The 27,875-nt window shown below is 44.5% G+C and overlaps 1 protein-coding gene across 2 annotated transcripts in view; it reads right to left on the minus strand.

The window, feature by feature from the left end:
* Window positions 1-27,875, minus strand: part of fhod3b (formin homology 2 domain containing 3b) — a 260,469-nt gene that overhangs the window by 228,710 nt on the left and 3,884 nt on the right. For both annotated transcript variants that reach the window (XM_082975790.1, XM_082975791.1), the window contains exon 2: window positions 21,691-21,794. In XM_082975790.1, coding sequence (XP_082831916.1) covers window positions 21,691-21,794 — 104 coding nt within the window. The remainder of the gene's footprint in view (window positions 1-21,690; window positions 21,795-27,875) is intronic.

Raw genomic sequence — 27,875 nt, forward strand, 5'->3', positions numbered from 1 at the left:
TCTACCACTACGACCAGCTGGAACTCCTCTCTCCTTTCTACCACTACGACCAGCAGCTACTCCTCTCTCCTTTCCACCACTACGACCAGCAGCTACTCCTCTCTCCTTTCTACCACTACGACCAGCAGCTACTCCTCTCTCCTTTCCACCACTACGACCAGCAGCTACTCCTCTCTCCTTTCTACCACTATGACCAGCAGCTACTCCTCTCTCCTTTCTACCACTACGACCAGCAGCTACTCCTCTCTCCTTTCTACCACTATGACCAGCAGCTACTCCTCTCTCCTTTCTACCACTACGACCAGCAGCTACTCCTCTCTCCTTTCTACCACTATGACCAGCAGCTACTCCTCTCTCCTTTCTACCACTATGACCAGCATCTACTCCTCTCTCCTTTCTACCACTACGACCAGCAGCTACTCCTCTCTCCTTTCTACCACTACGACTAGCAGCTACTCCTCTCTCCTTTCTACCACTACAACCAGCAGCTACTCCTCTCTCCTTTCTACCACTACGACCAGCAGCTACACCTCTCTCCTTTCTACCACTACGACCAGCAGCTACTCCTCTCTCCTTTCTACCACTACGACCAGCAGCTACTCCTCTCTCCTTTCTACCACTATGACCAGCAGCTACTCCTCTCTCCTTTCTACCACTACGACCAGCATCTACTCCTCTCTCCTTTCTACCACTACGACCAGCAGCTACTCCTCTCTCCTTTCTACCACTATGACCAGCAGCTACTCATCTCTCCTTTCTACCACTACAACCAGCAGCTACTCCTCTCTCCTTTGCACCACTACGACCAGGAGCTACACTTCTCTCCTTTCCACCACTACGACCAGCAGCTACTCCTCTCTACGACCTTGCTCTCTCTAGCAGCTCCCTCCTGGACCAATATGAGTTCTGGTCTGCCAGGCTGAGACATAACGCTCCATACTCTCTCTCAGGCTTTATTTGCCTGAGCATTATACCGCCTGTTTATGAAGACATCACACAGTGTGTGTGTGGTGTGTGTGTGTGTGTGTGTGTGTGTGTGCGCACATGCTTGCGGTGTGTGTGTGCGCACATGCTTGCGGTGTGTGCCCACAGAGAGGATAAGGAGGGTGATAGAGAGATTGGAGCATTTAGCCGTTTACCTCACCGAGGCACGCAGACTTAGAGTTGGAGAACAGTCAAACCAAGCACTGCACTTCCCCCCTCATACCTCACACTGTAGTGTAGGCCAATTAGAGACGGACTAGAAGGCCCCATGGAGGCCCACTGGCTCAGCAGATCTGGAGGTAACTGGCTGCTTGGAGGGTCATATTCTAGTCAGGTCTGTCTCTCTACTACAACCCCAGAAGTCATATTCTAGTCTGGTCTGTCTCTCTACTACAGCCCCAGAGGTCATATTCTAGTCTGGTCTGTCTCTCTACTACAACCCCAGAGGTCATATTCTAGTCTGGTCTGTCTCTCTACTACAACCCCAGAGGTCATATTCTAGTCTGGTCTGTCTCTATACTACAACCCCAGAGGTCATATTCTAGTCTGGTCTGTCTCTCTACTACAACCCCAGAGGTAATATTCTAGTCTGGTCTGTCTCTCTACCACAACCCCAGAGGTCATATTCTAGTCTGGTCTGTCTCTCATCAACAACCCCAGAGGTCATATTCTAGTCTGGTCTGTCTCTCTACTACAACCCCAGAGGTCATATTCTAGTCTGGTCTGTCTCTCTACCACAACGCCAGAGGTCATATTCTAGTCTGGTCTGTCTCTCATCAACAACCCCAGAGGTCATATTCTAGTCTGGTCTGTCTCTCTACTACAACCCTAGAGGTCATATTCTAGTCTGGTCTGTCTCTCATCAACAACCCCAGAGGTCATATTCTAGTCTGGTCTGTCTCTCTACTACAACCCCAGAGGTCATATTCTAGTCTGGTCTGTCTCTCTACTACAACCCCAGAGGTCATATTCTAGTCTGGTCTGTCTCTCTACTACAACCCCAGAGGTCATATTCTAGTCTGGTCTGTCTCTCTACTACAACCCCAGAGGTCATATTCTAGTCTGGTCTGTCTCTCTACTACAACCCCAGAGGTCATATTCTAGTCTGGTCTGTCTCTCTACTACAACCCCAGAGGTAATATTCTAGTCTGGTCTGTCTCTCATCAACAACCCCAGAGGTCATATTCTAGTCTGGTCTGTCTCTCATCAACAACCCCAGAGGTCATATTCTAGTCTGGTCTGTCTCTCTACTACAACCCCAGAGGTCATATTCTAGTCTGGTCTGTCTCTCTACCACAACCCCAGAGGTCATATTCTAGTCTGGTCTGTCTCTCATCAACAACCCCAGAGGTCATATTCTAGTCTGGTCTGTCTCTCTACTACAACCCCAGAGGTCATATTCTAGTCTGGTCTGTCTCTCATCAACAACCCCAGAGGTCATATTCTAGTCTGGTCTGTCTCTCTACTACAACCCCAGAGGTCATATTCTAGTCTGGTCTGTCTCTCTACTACAACCCCAGAGGTCATATTCTAGTCTGGTCTGTCTCTCTACTACAACCCCAGAGGTCATATTCTAGTCTGGTCTGTCTCTCTACTACAACCCCAGAGGTCATATTCTAGTCTGGTCTGTCTCTCATCAACAACCCCAGAGGTCATATTCTAGTCTGGTCTGTCTCTCTACTACAACCCCAGAGGTCATATTCTAGTCTGGTCTGTCTCTCTACCACAACCCCAGAGGTCATATTCTAGTCTGGTCTGTCTCTCTACTACAACCCCAGAGGTCATATTCTAGTCTGGTCTGTCTCTCTACTACAACCCCAGAGGTCATATTCTAGTCTGGTCTGTCTCTCTACTACAACCCCAGAGGTCATATTCTAGTCTGGTCTGTCTCTCATCAACAACCCCAGAGGTCATATTCTAGTCTGGTCTGTCTCTCTACTACAACCCCAGAGGTCATATACTAGTCTGTCTGTCTCTCATCAACAACCCCAGAGGTCATATTCTATCCTGGTCTGTCTCTCTACTACAACCCCAGAGGTCATATTCTAGTCTGGTCTGTCTCTCTACTACAACCCCAGAGGTCATATTCTAGTCTGGTCTGTCTCTCTACTACAACCCCAGAGGTCATATTCTAGTCTGGTCTGTCTCTCTACTACAACCCCAGAGGTCATACTCTAGTCTGGTCTGTCTCTCTACTACAACCACAGAGGTCATATTCTAGTCTGGTCTGTCTCTCATCAACAACCCCAGAGGTCATATTCTAGTCTGGTCTGTCTCTCATCAACAACCCCAGAGGTCATATTCTAGTCTGGTCTGTCTCTCTACTACAAACCCAGAGGTCATATTCTAGTCTGGTCTGTCTCTCATCAACAACCCCAGAGGTCATATTCTAGTCTGGTCTGTCTCTCTACTACAACCCCAGAGGTCATATTCTATCCTGGTCTGTCTCTCTACTACAGCCCCAGAGGTCATATTCTAGTCTGGTCTGTCTCTCATCAACAACCCCAGAGGTCATATTCTAGTCTGGTCTGTCTCTTATCAACAACCCCAGAGGTCATATTCTAGTCTGGTCTGTCTCTCATCAACAACCCCAGAGGTCATATTCTAGTCTGGTCTGTCTCTCTACTACAACCCCAGAGGTCATATTCTAGTCTGGTCTGTCTCTCTACTACAACCCCAGAGATCATATTCTAGTCTGGTCTGTCTCTCATCAACAACCCCAGAGGTCATATTCTAGTCTGGTCTGTCTCTCTACTACAGCCCCAGAGGTCATATTCTAGTCTGTCTGTCTCTCTACTACAACCAGAGAGGTCATATTGTAGTCTGGTCTGTCTCTCATCAACAACCCCAGAGGTCATATTCTAGTCTGGTCTGTCTCTCTACTACAACCCCAGAGGTCATATTCTAGTCTGGTCTGTCTCTACTACAACCCCAGAGGTCATATTCTAGTCTGGTCTGTCTCTCATCAACAACCCCAGAGGTCATATTCTAGTCTGGTCTGTCTCTCTACTACAGCCCCAGAGGTCATATTCTAGTCTGGTCTGTCTCTCTACTACAGCCCCAGAGGTCATATTCTAGTCTGGTCTGTCTCTCTACTACAACCCCAGAGGTCATATTCTAGTCTGGTCTGTCTCTCATCAACAACCCCAGAGGTCATATTCTAGTCTGGTCTGTCTCTCTACTACAGCCCCAGAGGTCATATTCTAGTCTGGTCTGTCTCTCTACTACAGCCCCAGAGGTCATATTCTAGTCTGGTCTGTCTCTCTACTACAGCCCCAGAGGTCATATTCTAGTCTGGTCTGTCTCTCTACTACAGCCCCAGAGGTAATATTCTAGTCTGGTCTGTCTCTCATCAACAACCCCAGAGGTCATATTCTAGTCTGGTCTGTCTCTCTACTACAACCCCAGAGGTCATATTCTAGTCTGGTCTGTCTCTCTACCACAACCCCAGAGGTCATATTCTAGTCTGGTCTGTCTCTCTACTACAGCCACAGAGGTCATATTCTAGTCTGGTCTGTCTCTCTACTACAGCCCCAGAGGTCATATTCTAGTCTGGTCTGTCTCTCTACTACAAACCCAGAGGTCATATTCTAGTCTGGTCTGTCTCTCATCAACAACCCCAGAGGTCATATTCTAGTCTGGTCTGTCTCTCTACTACAACCCCAGAGGTCATATTCTAGTCTGGTCTGTCTCTCTACTACAACCCCAGAGGTCATATTCTAGTCTGTCTGTCTCTCATCAACAACCCCAGAGGTCATATTCTAGTCTGGTCTGTCTCTCTACTACAACCCCAGAGGTCATATTCTAGTCTGGTCTGTCTCTCATCAACAACCCCAGAGGTCATATTCTAGTCTGGTCTGTCTCTCTACTACAACCCCAGAGGTCATATTCTAGTCTGGTCTGTCTCTCTACTACAACCCCAGAGGTCATATTCTAGTCTGGTCTGTCTCTCTACTACAACCCCAGAGGTCATACTCTAGTCTGGTCTGTCTCTCTACTACAACCCCAGAGGTCATATTCTAGTCTGGTCTGTCTCTCTACTACAACCCCAGAGGTCATATTCTAGTCTGGTCTGTCTCTCTACTACAACCCCAGAGGTCATATTCTAGTCTGGTCTGTCTCTCTACTACAGCCCCAGAGGTCATATTCTAGTCTGGTCTGTCTCTCTACTACAGCCCCAGAGGTCATATTCTAGTCTGGTCTGTCTCTCATCAACAGCCCCAGAGGTCATATTCTAGTCTGGTCTGTCTCTCTACTACAGCCCCAGAGGTCATATTCTAGTCTGGTCTGTCTCTCTACTACAGCCCCAGAGGTCATATTCTAGTCTGGTCTGTCTCTCTACTACAGCCCCAGAGGTCATATTCTAGTCTGGTCTGTCTCTCTACTACAGCCCCAGAGGTCATACTCTAGTCTGGTCTGTCTCTCATCAACAACCTCAGAGGTCATATTCTAGTCTGGTCTGTCTCTCTACTACAACCCCAGAGGTCATATTCTAGTCTGGTCTGTCTCTCTACTACAACCCCAGAGGTCATATTCTAGTCTGGTCTGTCTCTCATCAACAACCCCAAAGGTAATATTCTAATCTGGTCTGTCTCTCTACTACAGCCCCAGAGGTCATATTCTAGTCTGGTCTGTCTCTCATCAACAACCCCAGAGGTCATATTCTAGTCTGGTCTGTCTCTCATCAACAACCCCAGAGGTCATATTCTAGTCTGGTCTGTCTCTCTACTACAGCCCCAGAGGTAATATTCTAGTCTGGTCTGTCTCTCTACTACAGCCCCAGAGGTCATATTCTAGTCTGGTCTGTCTCTCATCAACAACCCCAGAGGTCATATTCTAGTCTGGTCTGTCTCTCTACCACAACCCCAGAGGTCATATTCTAGTCTGGTCTGTCTCTCATCAACAACCCCAGAGGTCATATTCTAGTCTGGTCTGTCTCTCTACTACAGCCCCAGAGGTAATATTCTAGTCTGGTCTGTCTCTCTACTACAGCCCCAGAGGTAATATTCTAGTGTGGTCTGTCTCTCTACTACAACCCCAGAGGTCATATTCTAGTCTGGTCTGTCTCTCTACTACAACCCCAGAGGTCATATTCTAGTCTGGTCTGTCTCTCTACTACAACCCCAGAGGTCATATTCTAGTCTGGTCTGTCTCTCTACTACAGCCCCAGAGGTCATATTCTAGTCTGGTCTGTCTCTCTACTACAGCCCCAGAGGTCATATTCTAGTCTGGTCTGTCTCTCATCAACAGCCCCAGAGGTCATATTCTAGTCTGGTCTGTCTCTCTACTACAGCCCCAGAGGTCATATTCTAGTCTGGTCTGTCTCTCTACTACAGCCCCAGAGGTCATATTCTAGTCTGGTCTGTCTCTCTACTACAGCCCCAGAGGTCATATTCTAGTCTGGTCTGTCTCTCTACTACAGCCCCAGAGGTCATACTCTAGTCTGGTCTGTCTCTCATCAACAACCTCAGAGGTCATATTCTAGTCTGGTCTGTCTCTCTACTACAACCCCAGAGGTCATATTCTAGTCTGGTCTGTCTCTCTACTACAACCCCAGAGGTCATATTCTAGTCTGGTCTGTCTCTCATCAACAACCCCAAAGGTAATATTCTAGTCTGGTCTGTCTCTCTACTACAGCCCCAGAGGTCATATTCTAGTCTGGTCTGTCTCTCATCAACAACCCCAGAGGTCATATTCTAGTCTGGTCTGTCTCTCATCAACAACCCCAGAGGTCATATTCTAGTCTGGTCTGTCTCTCTACTACAGCCCCAGAGGTAATATTCTAGTCTGGTCTGTCTCTCTACTACAGCCCCAGAGGTCATATTCTAGTCTGGTCTGTCTCTCATCAACAACCCCAGAGGTCATATTCTAGTCTGGTCTGTCTCTCTACCACAACCCCAGAGGTCATATTCTAGTCTGGTCTGTCTCTCATCAACAACCCCAGAGGTCATATTCTAGTCTGGTCTGTCTCTCTACTACAGCCCCAGAGGTAATATTCTAGTCTGGTCTGTCTCTCTACTACAGCCCCAGAGGTAATATTCTAGTGTGGTCTGTCTCTCTACTACAACCCCAGAGGTCATATTCTAGTCTGGTCTGTCTCTCTACCACAACCCCAGAGGTCATATTCTAGTCTGGTCTGTCTCTCATCAACAACCCCAGAGGTCATATTCTAGTCTGGTCTGTCTCTCATCAACAACCCCAGAGGTCATATTCTAGTCTGGTCTGTCTCTCATCAACAACCCCAGAGGTCATATTCTAGTCTGTCTGTCTCTCATCAACAACCCCAGAGGTAATATTCTAGTCTGGTCTGTCTCTCATCAACAACCCCAGAGGTCATATTCTAGTCTGTCTGTCTCTCATCAACAACCCCAGAGGTCATATTCTAGTCTGGTCTGTCTCTCTACTTCAGCCCCAGAGGTCATATTCTAGTCTGGTCTGTCTCTCTACTACAACCCCAGAGGTCATATTCTAGTCTGGTCTGTCTCTCATCAACAACCCCAGAGGTCATATTCTAGTCTGGTCTGTCTCTCTAATACAACCCCAGAGGTCATATTCTAGTCTGGTCTGTCTCTCTACTACAACCCCAGAGGTCATATTCTAGTCTGGTCTGTCTCTCTACTACAACCCCAGAGGTCATATTCTAGTCTGGTCTGTCTCTGTACTACAACCCCAGAGGTCATATTCTATCCTGGTCTGTCTCTCTACTACAGCCCCAGAGGTCATATTCTAGTCTGGTCTGTCTCTCATCAACAACCCCAGAGGTCATATTCTAGTCTGGTCTGTCTCTCTACTACAACCCCAGAGGTCATATTCTAGTCTGGTCTGTCTCTCTACTACAACCCCAGAGGTCATATTCTAGTCTGGTCTGTCTCTCTACCACAACCCCAGAGGTCATATTCTAGTCTGGTCTGTCTCTCTACTACAACCCCAGAGGTCATATTCTAGTCTGGTCTGTCTCTCATCAACAACCCCAGAGGTCATATTCTAGTCTGGTCTGTCTCTCTACTACAACCCCAGAGGTCATATTCTAGTCTGGTCTGTCTCTCTACTACAACCCCAGAGGTCATATTCTAGTCTGGTCTGTCTCTCTACTACAGCCCCAGAGGTCATATTCTAGTCTGGTCTGTCTCTCTACTACAGCCCCAGAGGTCATATTCTAGTCTGGTCTGTCTCTACTACAACCCCAGAGGTCATATTCTAGTCTGGTCTGTCTCTCTACTACAGCCCCAGAGGTCATACTCTAGTCTGGTCTGTCTCTCATCAACAACCTCAGAGGTCATATTCTAGTCTGGTCTGTCTCTCATCAACAACCCCAGAGGTAATATTCTAGTCTGGTCTGTCTCTCTACTACAGCCCCAGAGGTCATATTCTAGTCTGGTCTGTCTCTCTACTACAACCCCAGAGGTCATATTCTATCCTGGTCTGTCTCTCTACTACAGCCCCAGAGGTCATATTCTAGTTTGGTCTGTCTCTCATCAACAACCCCAGAGGTCATATTCTAGTCTGGTCTGTCTCTCTACTACAACCCCAGAGGTCATATTCTAGTCTGGTCTGTCTCTCTACTACAACCCCAGAGGTCATATTCTAGTCTGGTCTGTCTCTCTACTACAGCCCCAGAGGTAATATTCTAGTCTGGTCTGTCTCTCTACTACAACCCCAGAGGTCATATTCTAGTCTGGTCTGTCTCTCTACTACAGCCCCAGAGGTCATATTCTAGTCTGGTCTGTCTCTCTACCACAACCCCAGAGGTCATATTCTAGTCTGGTCTGTCTCTCATCAACAACCCCAGAGGTCATATTCTAGTCTGGTCTGTCTCTCATCAACAACCCCAGAGGTCATATTCTAGTCTGGTCTGTCTCTCATCAACAACCCCAGAGGTCATATTCTAGTCTGTCTGTCTCTCATCAACAACCCCAGAGGTAATATTCTAGTCTGGTCTGTCTCTCATCAACAACCCCAGAGGTCATATTCTAGTCTGTCTGTCTCTCATCAACAACCCCAGAGGTCATATTCTAGTCTGGTCTGTCTCTCTACTACAGCCCCAGAGGTCATATTCTAGTCTGGTCTGTCTCTCTACTACAACCCCAGAGGTCATATTCTAGTCTGGTCTGTCTCTCTACTACAACCCCAGAGGTCATATTCTATCCTGGTCTACGAACATGTTTGCCAAGGCCCGGGCGCATACACACACACCAAACCACTGCTAAAATCACTATTCTGCTCTGCAAACACCTCAGGGATTTTAATGAGGTTTTATTTTCCTCATAGTAAATTAAAGATCTACTTGACTTTTTCTCCCTAGTTTCAAAATTCCACAGGTTCTTTCTGAACGTTTTTGATCTGGAGAGCTAGAGCTGGGTGTCTATGGAAGTACGGCCAAGTAGGTCAGAAAAAAATGAAAGGAATGAAAATGATCCGTCCTCTGAGGGATGACTGGATCTGATAGGAAACTGTATCTGAGGCCTTCAACACGGCTGGGACGCCTGGAGGTTTAACACAGCTGACTTCTAACTGGCTGTCAAAAACTTAACAAACAGACCAACAATGTAGAAAAAAAAGTTTCTGGCTTCTAAACATTTGCCTTGAAGCTAGGATCGGAATGTTAAAAAGTGTGAACTTCATGTGTGCTTATAGCAGCTAGCTAGACTACATAACATAAGAGAAAATGTTTAATTTTGTAATGCATTTCACATGTTGAATCCTTTACGTGGTCAATAACAGCACCTTGTGTTATCTTTCTGTGTCAAACCAGTAAAATAAGTTATTGAGGATTTACACATTTACTAACCAGGTGTCAATCACTGTCACACACCCACGTAAAAACAACACCAGGGCCAACGCCTAAATGTTCCCAGAATTCCACACAGAATTCCATATAGCCCCTATTCGCAAAACATCAGACAGACACTCCCCAGGAAGGTTTAGTCAGGCTCCCACTGCTCTATCCATGTAATCTGTACCTCAGTCAGGCTCCCACTGCTCTATCCATGTAATCTGTACCTCAGTCAGGCTCCCACTGCTCTATCCATGTAATCTGTACCTCAGTCAGGCTCCCACTGCTCTATCCATGTAATCTGTACCTCAGTCAGGCTCCCACTGCTCTATCCATGTAATCTGTACCTCAGTCAGGCTCCCACTGCTCTATCCATGTAATCTGTACCTCAGTCAGGCTCCCACTGCTCTATCCATGTAATATGTACCTCAGTCAGGCTCCCACTGCTCTATCCATGTAATCTGTACCTCAGTCAGGCTCCCACTGCTCTATCCATGTAATCTGTACCTCAGTCAAGCTCCCACTGCTCTATCCATGTAATCTGTACCTTAGTCAAGCTCCCACTGCTCTATCCATGTAATCTGTACCTCAGTCAAGCTCCCACTGCTCTAACCATGTAATCTGTACCTCAGTCAAGCTCCCACTGCTCTAACCATGTAATCTGTACCTCAGTCAAACTCCCACTGCTCTATCCAAGTAATCTGCACAAATATTCCCGGGACCTCAGCATCTCTCGCACCACATTATGGCCAGGTGCCACGGTCAATTGCAATCACTAACTGAGATTACAGCAGAGAGAGCAGGGTTGGAGATGGTGCCGAGGTATGGGAGTCATAATCACACTGGGTAGTTCCATGGTTCCATCCAGCCGGCCTCCAGCCCTCCACAACACAGGGTGTGGAAGTGATTATGGCCCCTAAGCTCCTGTGACATGGATATCTCCAGGCTTTTTAAACACTCTGTCTGTCAGAGGGTCATACTTTCATCAGGTTGGAAAGACACTAGGCATGACACAGGTGCCTCTGGAATGTTGGTTGTAACCTCTAACCTCCAGTGGTGTAAAAAGTATCCAATTGTCATACTTGAGTAAAAGTAAAAATACCTTAATAGAAAATGACTAAAGTAAAAATGAAAGACACCTAGTCAAATACTACCTGAGTAAAAGTCTAAAAGTATTTGGTTTTAAATAGACTTAAGTATCAAAAGTAAATGTAATTGTTAAAATATACTTAAGAATCAAAAGTAGAAGTAAAAGTATAAATACTTTAAAATTCCTCATATAAAGCAAACCAGACAGCATAGTTTTCTTGTTTTTTTTAGTTTACGGATAACCAGGGGCATGCTCCAACACTCAGACATCATTTACACATGAAGCATGTGTTCAGTGAGTCCGCCAGATCAGAGGCAGTAGGGAGGACCGGGGATGCTCTCTTGATAAGTGCGTGAATTAGACAATTTTCCTGTCCTGCTAAGCATTGAAAATGTAATGAGTACTTATGGTTGTCAGGGAAAATGTATGGAGTAAAAAGTACATCATTTTCTTTAGGAATGTAGTGAAGTAAAAGTCAAAGTTGTCAAAAAGATCAATATTAAAGTAAAGTACAGATACCCCAAAAAACTACTTTAAACTATTTTTACTTAAGTACTTTACACCACTGGTAACCTCTATTGGTAGAACCTCTATGGTAGACAGAGGGACTTTCTCCTTCAGAATGGGATACAGATTGTGTTGAACCTGGAGAAGTGTTGCTGTTCTAACCTCCAGTATAGCACAGTGGCCAGTCTCAGGTCTGTTGCTGTTCTAACCTCCAGTATAGCACAGTGGCCAGTCTCAGGTCTGTTGCTGTTCTAACCTCCAGTATAGCACAGTGGGCCAGTCTCAGGTCTGTTGCTGTTCTAACCTCCAGTATAGCACAGCGGCCAGTCTCAGGTCTGTTGCTGTTCTAACCTCCAGTATAGCACAGTGGTCAGTCTCAGGTCTGTTGCTGTTCTAACCTCCAGTATAGCACAGTGGCCAGTCTCAGGTCTGTTGCTGTTCTAACCTCCAGTATAGCACAGCGGCCAGTCTCAGGTCTGTTGCTGTTCTAACCTCCAGTATAGCACAGCGGCCAGTCTCAGGTCTGTTGCTGTTCTAACCTCCAGTATAGCACAGTGGTCAGTCTCAGGTCTGTTGCTGTTCTAACCTCCAGTATAGCACAGTGGCCAGTCTCAGGTCTGTTGCTGTTCTAACCTCCAGTATAGCACAGTGGCCAGTCTCAGGTCTGTTGTTGTTGTAACCTCCAGTATAGCACAGTGGCCAGTCTCAGGTCTGTTGCTGTTCTAACCTCCAGTGTAGCACAGCGGCCAGTCTCAGGTCTGTTGCTGTTCTAACCTCCAGTATAGCACAGTGGCCAGTCTCAGGTCTGTTGCTGTTCTAACCTCCAGTATAGCACAGTGGCCAGTCTCAGGTCTGTTGCTGTTCTAACCTCCAGTGTAGCACAGTGGCCAGTCTCAGGTCTGTTGCTGTTCTAACCTCCAATATATAGCACAGTGGCCAGTCTCAGGTCTGTTGCTGTTCTAACCTCCAGTATAGCACAGTGGCCAGTCTCAGGTCTGTTGCTGTTCTAACCTCCAGTATAGCACAGTGGCCAGTCTCAGGTCTGTTGCTGTTCTAACCTCCAGTGTAGCACAGCGGCCAGTCTCAGGTCTGTTGTTCTAACCTCCAGTATAGCACAGCGGCCAGTCTCAGGTCTGTTGCTGTTCTAACCTCCAGTATAGCACAGTGGCCAGTCTCAGGTCTGTTGTTGTTCTAACCTCCAGTGTAGCACAGTGGCCAGTCTCAGGTCTGTTGCTGTTCTAACCTCCAATATATAGCACAGTGGCCAGTCTCAGGTCTGTTGCTGTTCTAACCTCCAGTATAGCACAGTGGCCAGTCTCAGGTCTGTTGCTGTTCTAACCTCCAGTATAGCACAGTGGCCAGTCTCAGGTCTGTTGCTGTTCTAACCTCCAGTGTAGCACAGTGGCCAGTCTCAGGTCTGTTGCTGTTCTAACCTCCAATATATAGCACAGTGGCCAGTCTCAGGTCTGTTGCTGTTCTAACCTCCAGTATAGCACAGTGGCCAGTCTCAGGTCTGTTGCTGTTCTAACCTCCAGTGTAGCACAGTGGCCAGTCTCAGGTCTGTTGCTGTTCTAACCTCCAATATATAGCACAGTGGCCAGTCTCAGGTCTGTTGCTGTTCTAACCTCCAGTATAGCACAGTGGCCAGTCTCAGGTCTGTTGTTGTTCTAACCTCCAGTGTAGCACAGTGGCCAGTCTCAGGTCTGTTGCTGTTCTAACCTCCAATATATAGCACAGTGGCCAGTCTCAGGTCTGTTGCTGTTCTAACCTCCAGTATAGCACAGTGGCCAGTCTCAGGTCTGTTGCTGTTCTAACCTCCAGTATAGCACAGTGGCCAGTCTCAGGTCTGTTGCTGTTCTAACCTCCAGTATAGCACAGTGGCCAGTCTCAGGTCTGTTGCTGTTCTAACCTCCAGTATGCACAGTGGCCAGTCTCAGGTCTGTTGCTGTTCTAACCTCCAGTATAGCACAGTGGCCAGTCTCAGGTCTGTTGCTGTTCTAACCTCCAGTATAGAACAGAGGCCAGACATTTAGACCAAGGCAGTAAGCTCAACTACAGCAGTACTTTGACTGGAGTTTTGAAAGCATGTCTGCATCCCAAATGGCACTATATTCCTTGTTTAGTGCACTATTTTGTCCAGAGCCCTATAGGCCCTGGTCAAAGTGTTGCACTATTCACGTAATAAGGGAGCCATTTTGGATGCACACATGTTACTTTAAGAGCAGCTGGAATGTGTAAAGCAGCAACAAACTTCAGGTAAAATACAGATTTCTTTCTACGTAGTGAATTAATAATATATTACAAAGTTGAAGTTGAGTTGCTGAAATATCCCATACGGCAAAAAAACTGAGAAAGAAAATAAACCAAACTGGAACAAGTAAAGGTGAAATACCTCATCAGGCCTTTTTACGAGCCTAATAATCATAAAGAATCAACAACAGTGCACAGCGGGGGGTTGTGAACTTGGGCACATCCACTCCATAAAAAGCCAGCAGGCAGAATTACCCTGCTATTACAAATAATACACAGCCGCCTTCGCCCTAAACCCCCTCAATCCCCCTTTACACCCCCCGGCCTTCTCAGACACACAGTGTAGATTTAATGACACACATCCATACCAGACAGAGACAGTTGGCTCGGCGATGCCCCTGGCAGCCTCACTCTTTGACGAGAGAAGAAGCAGACCACTTTAACCTCACAAGGCTCTCTCTAGACTTCAATAAGCCTCCCAATGACTTTTGATGAAACTGGGAAATGAGAGAAGTGTCTCGGGTCCAATGGAAACACCGAGCCCAGTGAACAGCCTATGAACACAAATAAATCCATAGATGCTTGTGGTCTGGCCGACCAGGAAGTCTCATGCCAACTGTGGATTGGTCTCACATCGACTGAGAGCTGTGCGGAACATGGATGTCCTATCAACACACTGCAGGGTAGAGCTGAGCAGGTAAAACCATATGGACTGAATAAAAGAACATGGAGGTTGACACTGTACTCAAATAAATACTGTACTTTCATATTATAAAGACAGATTCAAGCCACACATTTATGTGTATATAGGATAGGAATCATTCTTTGGCTGGACTTGAGCAAGGTTATCTCAAATGCAAATCCCTGTTCATTCAGCACTTGTGCTGTCAAAATACAGTATATGTTTTTGAAGATAAATAACTTTGAGATAAAATACTGGGCTATTTACAAATAGAGATTGGATTTGATATTGTACATTGGATAGTATATTGTAAACCTGTAATAATAGAGTAATGCTGTAATAATGTATTATGTGATGTATTTATCCTGTTGGGGCTAGGGGGCAGTATTGAGAATTTTGAAAAAAGATTTGGATAGAAAACACTCTGAATTTTCTAAAACTGTTTAAATGGTGTCTGTAAGTATAACAAAACTCATATGGCAGGCAAAAACCTGAGAAAAATACAAGCAGGAAATGAGAATTTTGTGGCTGTACTATTTTCGAGTCATTGCTAATAGAACACACAGTAACAAAGGATTACTTTTGCACTTCCTACGGCTTCCACTAGATGTCAACGATCTTTATAAAGTTGTTTGAAGCATCTATGATGAACAGAGACCGGATGACAAGGAAGGGAAGTTGACGTCCCTGGGATGTCGTCACTTCATTATTGCGCACACATGCGCGTTCATGTGAGGCGAGACATTTTTCACTACGTTTTTCAAGACACAGGAGAGGTCGGGTTGAAATATTACTGATGTTTCACGTTAAAAATGGCCCTAAAGATTGATGCTAAACAAGGTTTGACATGTTTGAACGAACGTAAATAGATTTTTTTTTTTACTTTTCGTGGTGACTTTTCCCTCCCCCGCCCTACATTTTGAGGAGCCTACTGAATGCGCTAACAACATGGAACAACTTGGAGTTATTTGGACATAAATTATGAACTTTGTCGAAAGAAACCACATTTGTTGTGGACCTGGGATTCCCGGAAGTGCCTTCTGATGAAGATAATCAAAGGTAAGGGAATATTTACAATAGTATTATTGATATTAGATGGTTCCAGGATGGTGCTAACCTATAGCCTAGCCTATTGTTCTTAGCATAGCACCCCGTTTATTGCAAAGTGTGATTTCCCAGTAAAGTTATTTTGAAATCTGGCAATGCGGTAGCATTTACGAGATGTTAATCTACAATTCTTTGAATGACAATATTATAATTTACCAATGTTTTCGAATAGTAATTTTGTAAATTGTAACGCTGATTCACCGGAAGCATTTGAGGGAGAAAAAAATTCTGAATTTCACCGCCACTGTAAAATGTTATTTTTGGATATAAATATGAACTTGATGGAACAAAAAATGCATTTATTGTATAACATAATGTCCTAGGAGTGTCATCTGATGAAGATTGTCAAAGGTTAGTGCATAATTTTAGCTGGTTTTCTGCTTTTGGTGACGCCGGTCTTTGAATTGACAAAACATTACACACAGCTATTTTCAATGTACTCTCCTAACATAACCTAACTTTATGCTTTCGCCGTAAAGCCTCTTTGAAATCGGACAATGTGGTTGGATTTAGGAGATGTTTATCTTTCAAATGGTGAAAAATACTTGATTGTTTGAGAAATTGAAATTATTAGATTCTTGCAGTTTTGAATTTCCCGCCATGGTATCTTGTCAATAAATCCCGTTAGCGGGATCAGAGCGGGAAGGGGTCCCCAACAGGTTTTAATGTTGATGAAAGCTGTAGTTGTGTTTTGTTGTGACGTAATAATAGAGTAATGATGTAATAATGTATTATGTGATGTATTGTGTTATATATGATGAAAGCTGTAGTTGTGATTTGTTGTGACGTAATAATAGAGTAATGATGTAATAATGTATTATGTGATGTTTAGTGTTATTGATGATGAAAGCTGTAGTTGTGTTTTGTTGTGACATAATAATAGAGTAATGATGTAATGTATTGTGTGATGTATTGCGTTATTGATGATGTAGACTGTAGTTGTGTTTTGTTGTGATGTAATAATAGAGTAATAATGTAATAATGTATTATGTGATGTTTAGTGTTATATATGATGAAAGCTGTAGTTGTGATTTGTTGTGACGTAATAATAGAGTAATGATGTAATAATGTATTATGTGATGTTTAGTGTTATTGATGATGAAAGCTGTAGTTGTGTTTTGTTGTGACTTAATAATAGAGTAATGATGTAATAATGTATTATGTGATGTATTGTGTTATTGATGATGAAAGCTGTAGTTGTGATTTGTTGTGACGTAATAATAGAGTAATGATGTAATAATGTATTATGTGATGTATTGTGTTATTGATGATGAAAGCTGTAGTTGTGTTTTGTGACGTAATAATAGAGTAATGATATAATAATGTATTATGTGATGTATTGTGTTATATATGATGAAAGCTGTAGTTGTGATTTGTTGTGACGTAATAATAGAGTAATGATGTAATAATGTATTATGTGATGTATTGTGTTATTGATGATGAAAGCTGTAGTTGTGATTTGTTGTGACGTAATAATAGAGTAATGATGTAATAATGTATTGTGTGATGTATTGTGTTATTGATGATGAAAGCTGTAGTTGTGTTTTGTTGTGACATAATAATAGAGTAATGATGTAATAATGTATTATGTGATGTATTGCGTTATTGATGATGAAAGCTGTAGTTGTGATTTGTTGTGATGTAATAATAGAGTAATAATGTATTGTGTGATGTATTGTGTTATTGATGATGAAAGCTGTAGTTGTGATTTGTTGTGATGTAATAATAGAGTAATAATGTATTGTGTGATGTATTGTGTTATTGATGATGAAAGCTGTAGTTGTGTTTTGTTGTGAAGTAATAATAGAGTAATGATGTAATAATGTATTGTGTGATGTATTGTGTTATTGATGATGAAAGCTGTAGTTGTGTTTTGTTGTGAAGTAATAATAGAGTAATGATGTAAGAATGTATTATGTGATGTATTGTGTTATTGATGATGAAAGCTGTAGTTGTGTTTTGTTGTGATGTAATAATAGAGTAATGATGTAATAATGTATTATGTGACGTATTGTGTTATTGATGATGAAAGCTGTAGTTGTGTTTTGTTGTGATGTAATAATAGAGTAATAATGTATTGTGTGATGTATTGTGTTAGTGATGATGTAGGCTGTAGTTGTCTTTTGTTGTGAAGTAATAATAGAGTAATGATGTAATAATGTATTATGTGATGTATTGTGTTATTGATGATGTAGACTGTAGTTGTCTTTTGTTGTGAGGTAATATTAGAGTAATGATGTATTCATGTATTGTGTGATGTATTTATGATGATTAATGATGATGTAGGCTGTAGTTGTGATTTGTTGTGACGTAATAATAGAGTAATGATGTAATAATGTATTGTGTGATGTATTGTGTTATTGATGATGTAGGCTGTAGTTGTGTTTTGTTGTGTTGTAACCGTTTGAACCCTGTTTGAACCCCAGGAAGAGTAGCTGCTGCCTTGGCAGTAATGGGGATTCTAAGAAATACTAAATACAAAAAAAATGTAAGTGAGGGCTTTGTTATCGAGAGCGCTGGAAGTACAACCAATCCTGAGGTGAGGAGGTGATTACCCATGATCCTTCATGCCCACTCTCCACTGTTCTTAAAGCCGGGTGTACACTACACGACTTTTCAAACAGAATATAATAAAACTTTATTATACAGCCAGGATGGACATTTTTCTTTGGCATCACCTTCCATTAAAATAATCACATACACATACATTCTCACATCATTCACATTTAAACCAGTCAGTCCATCATGTTGCATACTAACAACATAGAGGATATTAATACATTCACTCACAGCTGACCGTTGTCCCAACTGCACTAGATAGATAAGTACATATACTGATACAATTTACTTCTCATTTAGTAGTCCAACAGCACAAAGAATGAATGAATGTTTGAACATTCTTCTTTGCCGTGGGCAAATCCTAACATCACTGAGCCTCTCACATTAGACGACCGTAGTTTGTGTCTTGCCAACGTAGTGGTGCCACACAACAATGTGGATTCTCCATCCCACGCTGTCTCGCCAAAACAATGATGTGACGATGTGATTACATTTAACTTAGCTACAACGAGCTGTGGCTCAAAGCAGCCTCAGAAACGTTTTCAGTCAGACATTCACTCTTGCCATACAGAGTGTAAATATCTAGCCAACATTTTGAATTGAATAACATTACTTGTGAACTTCAGACCTGTAATGATTTGACACGTTGGCTTTGGTTAAAGGCAAGTACAACACCTGCTAGTAGTAGTCATGGCTCCTGCTGGAGAGTCCACACATTCTGGGTGATGTGAAACAACGTCATCATCTCACTGGCTTCTCTGGCCAGCTCTCATTGGCTATTGTTGATCACCGTTCTCAAAACGTGTCGTTGCACAGCTACACTACAAGAACATTGCAGATTTTGTGCCAACAAAATCAACGAGACGTCTGGGACTGCTCAAAGACAAGATTGGTAGCCCTCAGATTGCGTCTCTGATCCGCTCACATGAAACAAGCATCGTGATGGCCGCGCCTCCCGAGTAGGGGATTTTGTCTCCGATCTCCAAAAGTTGACTGGGATGGCCAAATCTGGGCCAAAATTGTGTAGTGTACAACCGGCTTAAGTTGTTCAGTTGTCATCGCTGCTCTCTCCATCTGCCAAACAGAGAGACCAGGGATGCATCCCAAATGGCACCCTATTCACAACTAAGACTCAGGTCAAATGTAGTGTACTACATAAGGAATAGGGTGCCATTTGGGATGTCAGCCAGGTATTTTAAGTGACATTTGTAGGGTTGAAAAACAACCAACCGATAACATCCCTCCTTTGCCATTTTGATAAGTGTTGGCACCCACATCCAGGGCCTTCAAGATGTCCATCCAGACATCACTGAGAACCCTCTGAAGGAATGACAAGATGTCCATCCAGACATCACTGAGAACCCTCTGAAGGAATGACAAGATTTCCACCCAGACATCACTGAGAACCCTCTGAAGGAATGACAAGATTTCCACCCAGACATCACTGAGAACCCTCTGAAGGAATGACAAGATGTCCATCCAGACATCACTGAGAACCCTCTGAAGGAATGACAAGATGTCCATCCAGACATCACTGAGAACCCTCTGAAGGAATGACAAGATGTCCATCCAGACATCACTGAGAACCCTCTGAAGGAATGACAAGATGTCCACCCAGACATCACTGAGAACCCTCTGAAGGAATGACAAGATTTCCACCCAGACATCACTGAGAACCCTCTGAAGGAATGACAAGATGTCCATCCAGACATCACTGAGAACCCTCTGAAGGAATGACAAGATGTCCATCCAGACATCACTGAGAACCCTCTGAAGGAATGACAAGATGTCCATCCAGACATCACTGAGAACCCTCTGAAGGAATGACAAGATGTCCATCCAGACATCACTGAGAACCCTCTGAAGGAATGACAAGATGTCCATCCAGACATCACTGAGAACCCTCTGAAGGAATGACAAGATGTCCATCCAGACATCACTGAGAACCCTCTGAAGGAATGACAAGATGTCCATCCAGACATCACTGAGAACCCTCTGAAGGAATGACAAGATGTCCATCCAGACATCACTGAGAACCCTCTGAAGGAATGACAAGATGTCCATCCAGACATCACTGAGAACCCTCTGAAGGAATGACAAGATGTCCACCCAGACATCACTGAGAACCCTCTGAAGGAATGACAAGATGTCCATCCAGACATCACTGAGAACCCTCTGAAGGAATGACAAGATGTCCACCCAGACATCACTGAGAACCCTCTGAAGGAATGACAAGATGTCCACCCAGACATCACTGAGAACCCTCTGAAGGAATGACAAGATGTCCATCCAGACATCACTGAGAACACTCTGAAGGAATGACAAGATGTCCACCCAGACATCACTGAGAACCCTCTGAAGGAATGACAAGATGTCCATCCAGATGTCACTGAGAACACTCTGAAGGAATGACAAATGGAAGGTTCTGCACCAATAGCTGTTGACACTCGGCTGATACTGTATCAAACCACCTTAGACGTCAGAAAATGTGTGAGAGAAATTTCAGGAAGTGTTTCGTCTGCGTCTGAAACAGGCTCCATTGACTGACAAAAGAATCATAAGGCTTTTGGTATTACTGTTGAAATCCCTTATAGTTGAATCACAGGATTGGCCTTATTCCCTAGACTAGAGAGCGCTGGGCTCTAGGTGAAGTAAAGCCTGTCATCTTAACTCTTCAACCCCCCCCCCCCCCCCAACCCACTCCACCCACCCCACCTACAGAGAGCAGCTTAAGGGCGGGACAGCTCAATTGGCTAAAACCGGGGGAGGCCAGAAAAAGGGATTATTTCAGTCATTCAACCTGAACCAGAATGGGTGTCATTGTGATCCTCATCACTGTAATAAAATCAAATTAGATTGGGGGAATATAGGGAGCAGGAAATGAATACATATCCCCCAAGCAAGGGATTAAAATACATTTTTTTCTTTCTCTTCCTCAAAACAATGATGACATTGTATTGACCTGCTAGTTACAGCTGGAGGAATACCTCTCTCTCTCCTCTCTCTCTCTCTCTCTCTCTCTCTCTCTCTCTCTCTCTCTCTCTCTCTCTCTCTCTCTCTCTCTCTCTCTCTCTCTCTCTCTCTCTCTCTCTCTCTCTCTCTCTCTCTCTCTCTCTCTCTCTGTGTGTGTGTGTGTATATTAACTACAGTACAGCTGTAGAACAGACTTCAAGCCAGTCTTGAGTAATACATAGTTGTATTTATGGTTCATAACAGCTCATTGAAACCCCAGAAAGGAACATGAAAAGATATTCTTACTTAGACCACTGTAGCTTGGCTTGTTATGCATGCACCTGCAAGGTAGTGCCAGTTGTGCCTTCAATCAGAACCACTTTGGACTCTACGCAGCCTGATCTTCAATCAGAACCACTCTGGACTCAACCCAAGCCTGAACTTCAATCAGCACCACTCTGGACTCAATTCCAGCCTGATCTTCAATCAGCACCACTCTGGACTCAATTCCAGCCTGATCTTCAAACAGCACCCCTCTGGACTCAATCCCAGACTGATCTTTTAAAGTGTAGAGAATATGACCTACCTTTTGTTACCTGTACAATACAAATATAAATGTGCTGACGGTACAAGTTTTACAATCCTGTACATATTCCTCAGTGAACATCATTTCTAAGATTATACGTTTGTTTTCTTATTTTGGAAAGACCTCATGTAATGGACATATAAGGGCACGATCAGCTATTGAAATAGGTTGTTGAGACAGAGCGTTATGAAAGGCCTTACCCTCCCTCCTGAAAGCCCTCCAGTTCATCTCTCTGTTCTGCCAGGGTAGACTCCAAGTCCAGGTAGCTCCCATTTTGGGAGAGCTGGAGGGCACAGTCATCAAGCTAGATAGGAGATAAAGAGAGAGGTTGCATTATTAATAACTCCCGCTTCATACAGCTAAAGTTATTATACAGCCTAGCTATTATAGATTACCTAGCTACAGCATATACAACTGAATAACGCAAGGCTAGTATCAAACTGTTGCATGTATGTCCACTATGAGGCAACATGGGAAAACATCAAATGACAAACCCCTTGATTTGGCCAACCTTAACGCCAGCCAATAGCACACAACTTGGCTGTCCATGGACAAACCATGGTGCACAGTTTCCTTACAACTGCACCGATGAACGTTTACACTCAGTCAAAAAATGGTTTGTACAAAGGCTGGATGGATGTAGCCGTCCAGAGCTAATATGTCTGAGTCTGAGCTGCTCTAAGCTGTCTAGGCTGTCTGAGTCTGAGCTGCTCTAAGCTGTCTAGGGTGTCTGAGTCTGAGCTGCTCTAGGCTGTCTAGGCTGTCTGAGTCTGTGCCGCTCTAGGCTGTCTAGGCTGTCTGAGTCTGAGCTGCTCTAAGCTGTCTAGGGTGTCTGAGTCTGAGCTGCTCTAGGCTGTCTAGGGTGTCTGAGTCTGAGCTGCTCTAGGCTGTCTAGGCTGTCTGAGTCTGTGCTGCTCTAGGCTGTCTAGGCTGTCTGAGTCTGAGCTGCTCTAAGCTGTCTAGGGTGTCTGAGTCTGAGCTGCTCTAGGCTGTCTAGGCTGTCTGAGTCTGTGCCGCTCTAGGCTGTCTAGGCTGTCTGAGTCTGAGCTGCTCTAGACTGTCTAGGGAGTCTGAGACTCTGCTGCTCTAGGCTGTCTAGGGAGTCTGAGTCTGAGCTGCTCTAGGCTGTCTAGGGAGTCTGAGTCTGAGCTGCTCTAGACTGTCTAGGGAGTCTGAGTCTGTGCTGCTCTAGGCTGTCTAGGGAGTCTGAGTCTGTGCTGCTCTAGGCTGTCTAGGCTGTCTGAGTCTGTGCTGCTCTAGGCTGTCTAGGCTGCCTGAGTCTGAGCTGCTCTAGGCTGTCTAGGCTGTCTGAGTCTGAGCTGCTCTAGGCTGTCTAGGCTGCCTGAGTCTGCTATAGAGGGTAAATGAACCGTCTGAGAAGGAATCAATTTTCCTCCTGTTGTTGACCCTGCAGCGTTTAATTTTCAGGTGTAGTAGGCCTATACAGAGACAGACAACACAAGGCAGAGAGAAAACTATCATTGTTCTAGTTTGTCAAATATGCGCCACAAACTAGCTGCATCGAGAGCGGTACCCACTACCCGCTGAAGAAAAACAACCAATGTGAAAATCCCAATACTAACTGTTTTGGAAATTAAAATTGTGATTTGTCCCGGCTCTGATGTGGTTCCATTTCCTCCCCTTGAATTACTGTAACTTAATTAAACATGGAGAAAGGGCAAAGGGAGGTTGCTAACTGGAAAATACATTATGGAGGGGAGCAGCTTTGATCTGTTCAGCCACTCGTGTTTGTTTTTGGCTGTACTGCAGCGCCCAAGGACTGTGTCAAGATGGAGAAGTGGAACAAAACATGTGGTCAGCTAGGATAACACACTTACTGACTGAAACTGTCTTGTCTCTTTCCTTTAAAGCAATATAAAGCAACAACAAAAAATGGTATTATTGGAAACATTCTTCTCAAAGTTCTACCTGAAATATCACAGGCAGCACACGAAGCTGATCTATTCAGGAGTGGACAGACACAGTGAAGAGCTACCCTTGGGAAAACAGACTACTTCATGGCCTGGGATAAGTTTTCTTTAAGATGCTCTTACTGTAAGTCTGAGAGATAGAGTTTCAGCAGATTACAGGACAGATTCAGCACTGACAGGATATCCAGTGTTTTGTACAGGCCAAAGTTTAGGCCTACTATATTTAGGTCCATGAGGAGCAGGTATGCCTTGAAGACCTATAGGATGGAATGGAATGGGGGTGACATGAAACTAAGCAGGACATGGAAAGGACTAAAAATACTAATATCATCTATCCAGGGGTCTATCATCTATAAAGAGACACTAGACAAATCATCTTGGACTGACAGGATTACATAACAGAACAACATACAGTACAAGGCGATTGTTTCAGTCTAGTGTAGGACGTTGTGAGTCCACTTCTGTTCATACAACTGATACAGAAATATAGAAATACAGAAAATGAACAGACTACAGAAAAGACATTGAGTTCCTCTTCTCTTAAGACACTCTAACACAGTATACTCAGTATCAAGAGCTGAAATGGATAAAAACATGGGGCAGAAGTCAAAGCAGTAACCAGCAATTAGTGTGAATCCAAGAAATGCATTTCTCTCTACATAGAGGTTATGACACAAAACCTCGGCAAGTCAGGCCAGAGCAGACAGGCCACACTAGTGAAGCAAACATACACACACACACACACACACACACACACACACACACACACACACACACACACACACACACCACACACACACACACACACACACACACACACACACACAGTCTCTCTTTTGGCTATAATAGACCCAATGGATTACAGATCACAGCCTTAGTATCCGAGCCAGTAATGCCTTAGTGATCCACAGAAATGGCCCTTAATCCATGACCAGTGCTCATAGATTAACGGCAGTGGCAGGAGATGTGTTGTCCCCTGCCCAGCCCAGGATTTGAACCCGAGCAACAAGGCCCTGTGGTCCCAGAGTCCAGAGAAGTAACCACCAATCCTGCTCAAAGCCTCACACTGAGGCCTGGCCTCTCCCTACCACCGCACTGTGGTCCATCGGCCAGAGAGGCAGGCAGTTAGGCAGTGACAGCTAAAAATAAAGAACATACAATTCTCCAACTCAAAATGCAATCTCACCCTCAATTTCTTCCTGCAGCTGCGTTGTTGCGGGCGTAGAGGCTGACAAGGGGAAAAAATACCCCAAGTTTTGGGATTTATAAATAACTCACTTATCAGCGCTGCATGTAAAAAATGTTTAACACTATTTATTTGTGGGGGGAATGAACAATTGGAAACTTTTGTGTGCCCTTTACTTGAGGGTTTCAGATGGAACCAGTGAACGTTCTGATGGCACTGCCTCTACAGTACATAAAGTCTGGGCAGAGTTCCAACCTTATTTCTGTCTACGGTGGATATGTCGTCTGTGGTCTCTTTCCCAAGACAGTGGAATTAGCACGCTCTTTAAAATACACTATACACATGAGAGAGACCACAACAGTAATCTTCTGTCGAGCATGCAAGGGATGAGCCTGAACAAGGAGCTACAGTAGCTCTGTGTGAATGTACAACTCTATGCTCCAAAAACACAGACAAACTTGGAGACTGACAGGCCAAACCTCAACTGTACATAACAATGTGTAATACCGTCCACCCACAGAACAAACCTGGAATAATTAGCAGGAAGACAATCTTCACAAAGAAGTGAATTTGTTAAAGAGTGTGTACATCTTTCAACGACTGACTGTCCTGCATTCCCCTCTGCCCTCGCATAGCGTTGAAGCGTGTCAGAGCAGATGCTTTCTGGCATTCCAAATAAAATGACCCTGACCCCTCAGAGTATTTTAGAAAGGCAGGAAAATATCGGAAGAAGTGACAAAGAAAAAAGCGACTTGACTATGTTTCTTTGAACTATTGCTTTTGCTCAGTATGTGAACATTTTCATTGGGCAGTACATCTGTGATGAACTGTGGCATAGGGTGCAATCCCAAATGGCACCCTATTCCCTTTATAGTGCACTTCCTTTGAAGAGAGCTCTGGTACAAAGTAGTGCACTATAGGGAACATGGAGCCATATCAAATCACATTTGATTGGTCGCATACACATATTTATCAGAGGCTATCGCAGGTGTAGTGAAATGTTTGTGTTCCTAGCTCCAACAGTGCAGTGATATCTAACGATACACAACAATACACACAAATCCCCAAAATTAAGAAATGAAGAAATACAGAAAATATTAGAAAGAGCAATGTCAGAGTCCAGAATAAAAATAAATATGTATATGGTGGTGTGTATAGACAGTATGGACAGTATATGAATAGAAAAGGTGTGTACAGCAGTAGTTATATAGGATGAGCCTGGACTAGAATACAGTATATACATATGAAGTGGGTAAAACAGTATGTAAACATTATTAAAGTGACCAGTGTTCAATGACTATGTACATAGGGCAGCAGTCTCTAAGGTGCAGGGTAGAGTACAGGATGGTAGCCGGCTAGTAACAGTGACTAAGTTCAGGGCAGGGTACTGGGCGGAGGCCTGCTGGTGGTGACTGTTTAACAGTCTGATGGCCTGGAGATAGAAGCTGTTTTTCAGTCTCTCGGTCGCAGCTTTGATGCACTGTCTCCGGCCTTCTAGATGGTAGCGGGGTGAACAGGCCGTAGCTCGGGTGGCTGAGGTCCTTCATGATCCTCTTGGCCTGACCGTGACTCCAGGTGCTGTAGATGTCCTGGAGGGCAGGCAGTGTGCCCCCGGTGATGCGTTGGGCTGATTGTGGGACACAGCCCTAGCATACTGAATGCACTCTGTCTATTCAGTCTGCCTAGTCGTCCAAAAGCAAAATACATTATGCGATGAAATCCTGAGTCAGGCCATGCCTCGTACGTTCTGTTCTATCTAACGCTGATCAAGTATGTTCAGTGGTATCTACACAAAGAGGAAGTTGAGTGCTATTTGAAGGTTAGACTTTGGGTGTAAGTAAAATAACGCAATCAATGCTCGTGCACAAAGGATTGTAAATCCAACACAAACTGAATATGATACTGACTGTGTGTGAATGCTCACAGGGCATTGTCTATTTGAGCTGATTGTCAATGTCAGCAATGAGAAAGAACAGGCAGGCAGGTCCCCATGGCATCACAATCTCTAGGCAGCCGTCCGCACCGCTCCTCCCCCCCATCCCCAGCCGTCTCCACCTCTCATCCCCAGAGAGACTCCAGTCAGCCAGGTTGGAACTGACAGGAGCAGCAGAGGGAGGGGGCAAGTCTGGGACAACAGCAGCATCTGCTAGTGTGCTGTCCTGTCTGACTCCCCTGGTACATGTGTTAGCACTGGGCTATTAATACCAGTCTGTACATCCACTCTCAGTCATTCCCAGATGTAGCGGGTGGGGAGGCAACTCTGCGAGACACAGGCGGTCAATGGTATGACTGTGCAATTGGGAACTTGCATTTCTGTCTTAATGTGTTTGTACGTGTGTTTACTGGTGTCTATGGTAGTAAATACCCACCAATAACTCACTGAAGACAGGTGGATATGAAAATTTTAAACATAAAGCCGAGAATACTTTCAAATGTCAACAGAGACATAAAGGATAAGGTCTCCCCCTTGAGACAGTCCTCTGGTATCTGCCTGGGCTCTAATTGACAACTACAGCTGCTGCTGTCTGGTTAGCCAGTTGAAGCTAACCGCTAGTGCATCAGTTAGTTCACAGGCAGGGCATCACAGAGCCTTTTCGTTGGCACCCTGCGGTCCCATAGGCCTTCTGCTAAACTGCCATCAGCTTAAACTAAGGCTGGTGCAGCAGGAGATGGAGGCCAATAGAGTGTGGAAACCAAACAAGTACAGCCAGCCTTTTTGTCAGCCTCCCTCTTTCCCCTTTGCCTCAGAGCAGGCAGCAAGGAGAGAGTTCCCTTCCCACTCTGTTGGTCAGAGCAGAGTGGAGTGGAATGGGTTCTAGAATGAAAACCAGGCTCTTGTGGTGTTCCACAGCATCCTGTGGGTTCCGTGACGTATTATCTACCAAGCTCTTTTCAAACCCAGTGAAAAAGACAATTGATCTGACAGAATGAAGAAAGATCCCAAATGAACTTTGTATTAGGGACCTGCGTGACTTTTCAACTGGGGCTGAGATGAATGCTCAACATACGAGTCAACTCCTCTGTCTCCAAACCCAATGGGCCTCTCCTCCTCTCCACTCTGTTTAAATGTCATGGTTAGAGGAAGAGGCCCTCTGACAATGTGTTTAGATGCAGATAAATCCAGCAGGACTGGGAAGTAGGTTTATAGCTCAACTGGAGCGGGAGGGATCCTCTGAATGACCATCAGAGACAAAGAATAGCTAAGCATCTGGTTGACATCATTTGTCACTGTTAGGGATTTTATAAAAGAACGCTGAACTCCTGTAAC

Source organism: Salmo salar, chromosome 05 (genome assembly GCF_965601325.2).
Source record: "Salmo salar chromosome 05, fSalSal1, whole genome shotgun sequence".
NCBI classification, from domain to species: domain Eukaryota; kingdom Metazoa; phylum Chordata; class Actinopteri; order Salmoniformes; family Salmonidae; genus Salmo; species Salmo salar.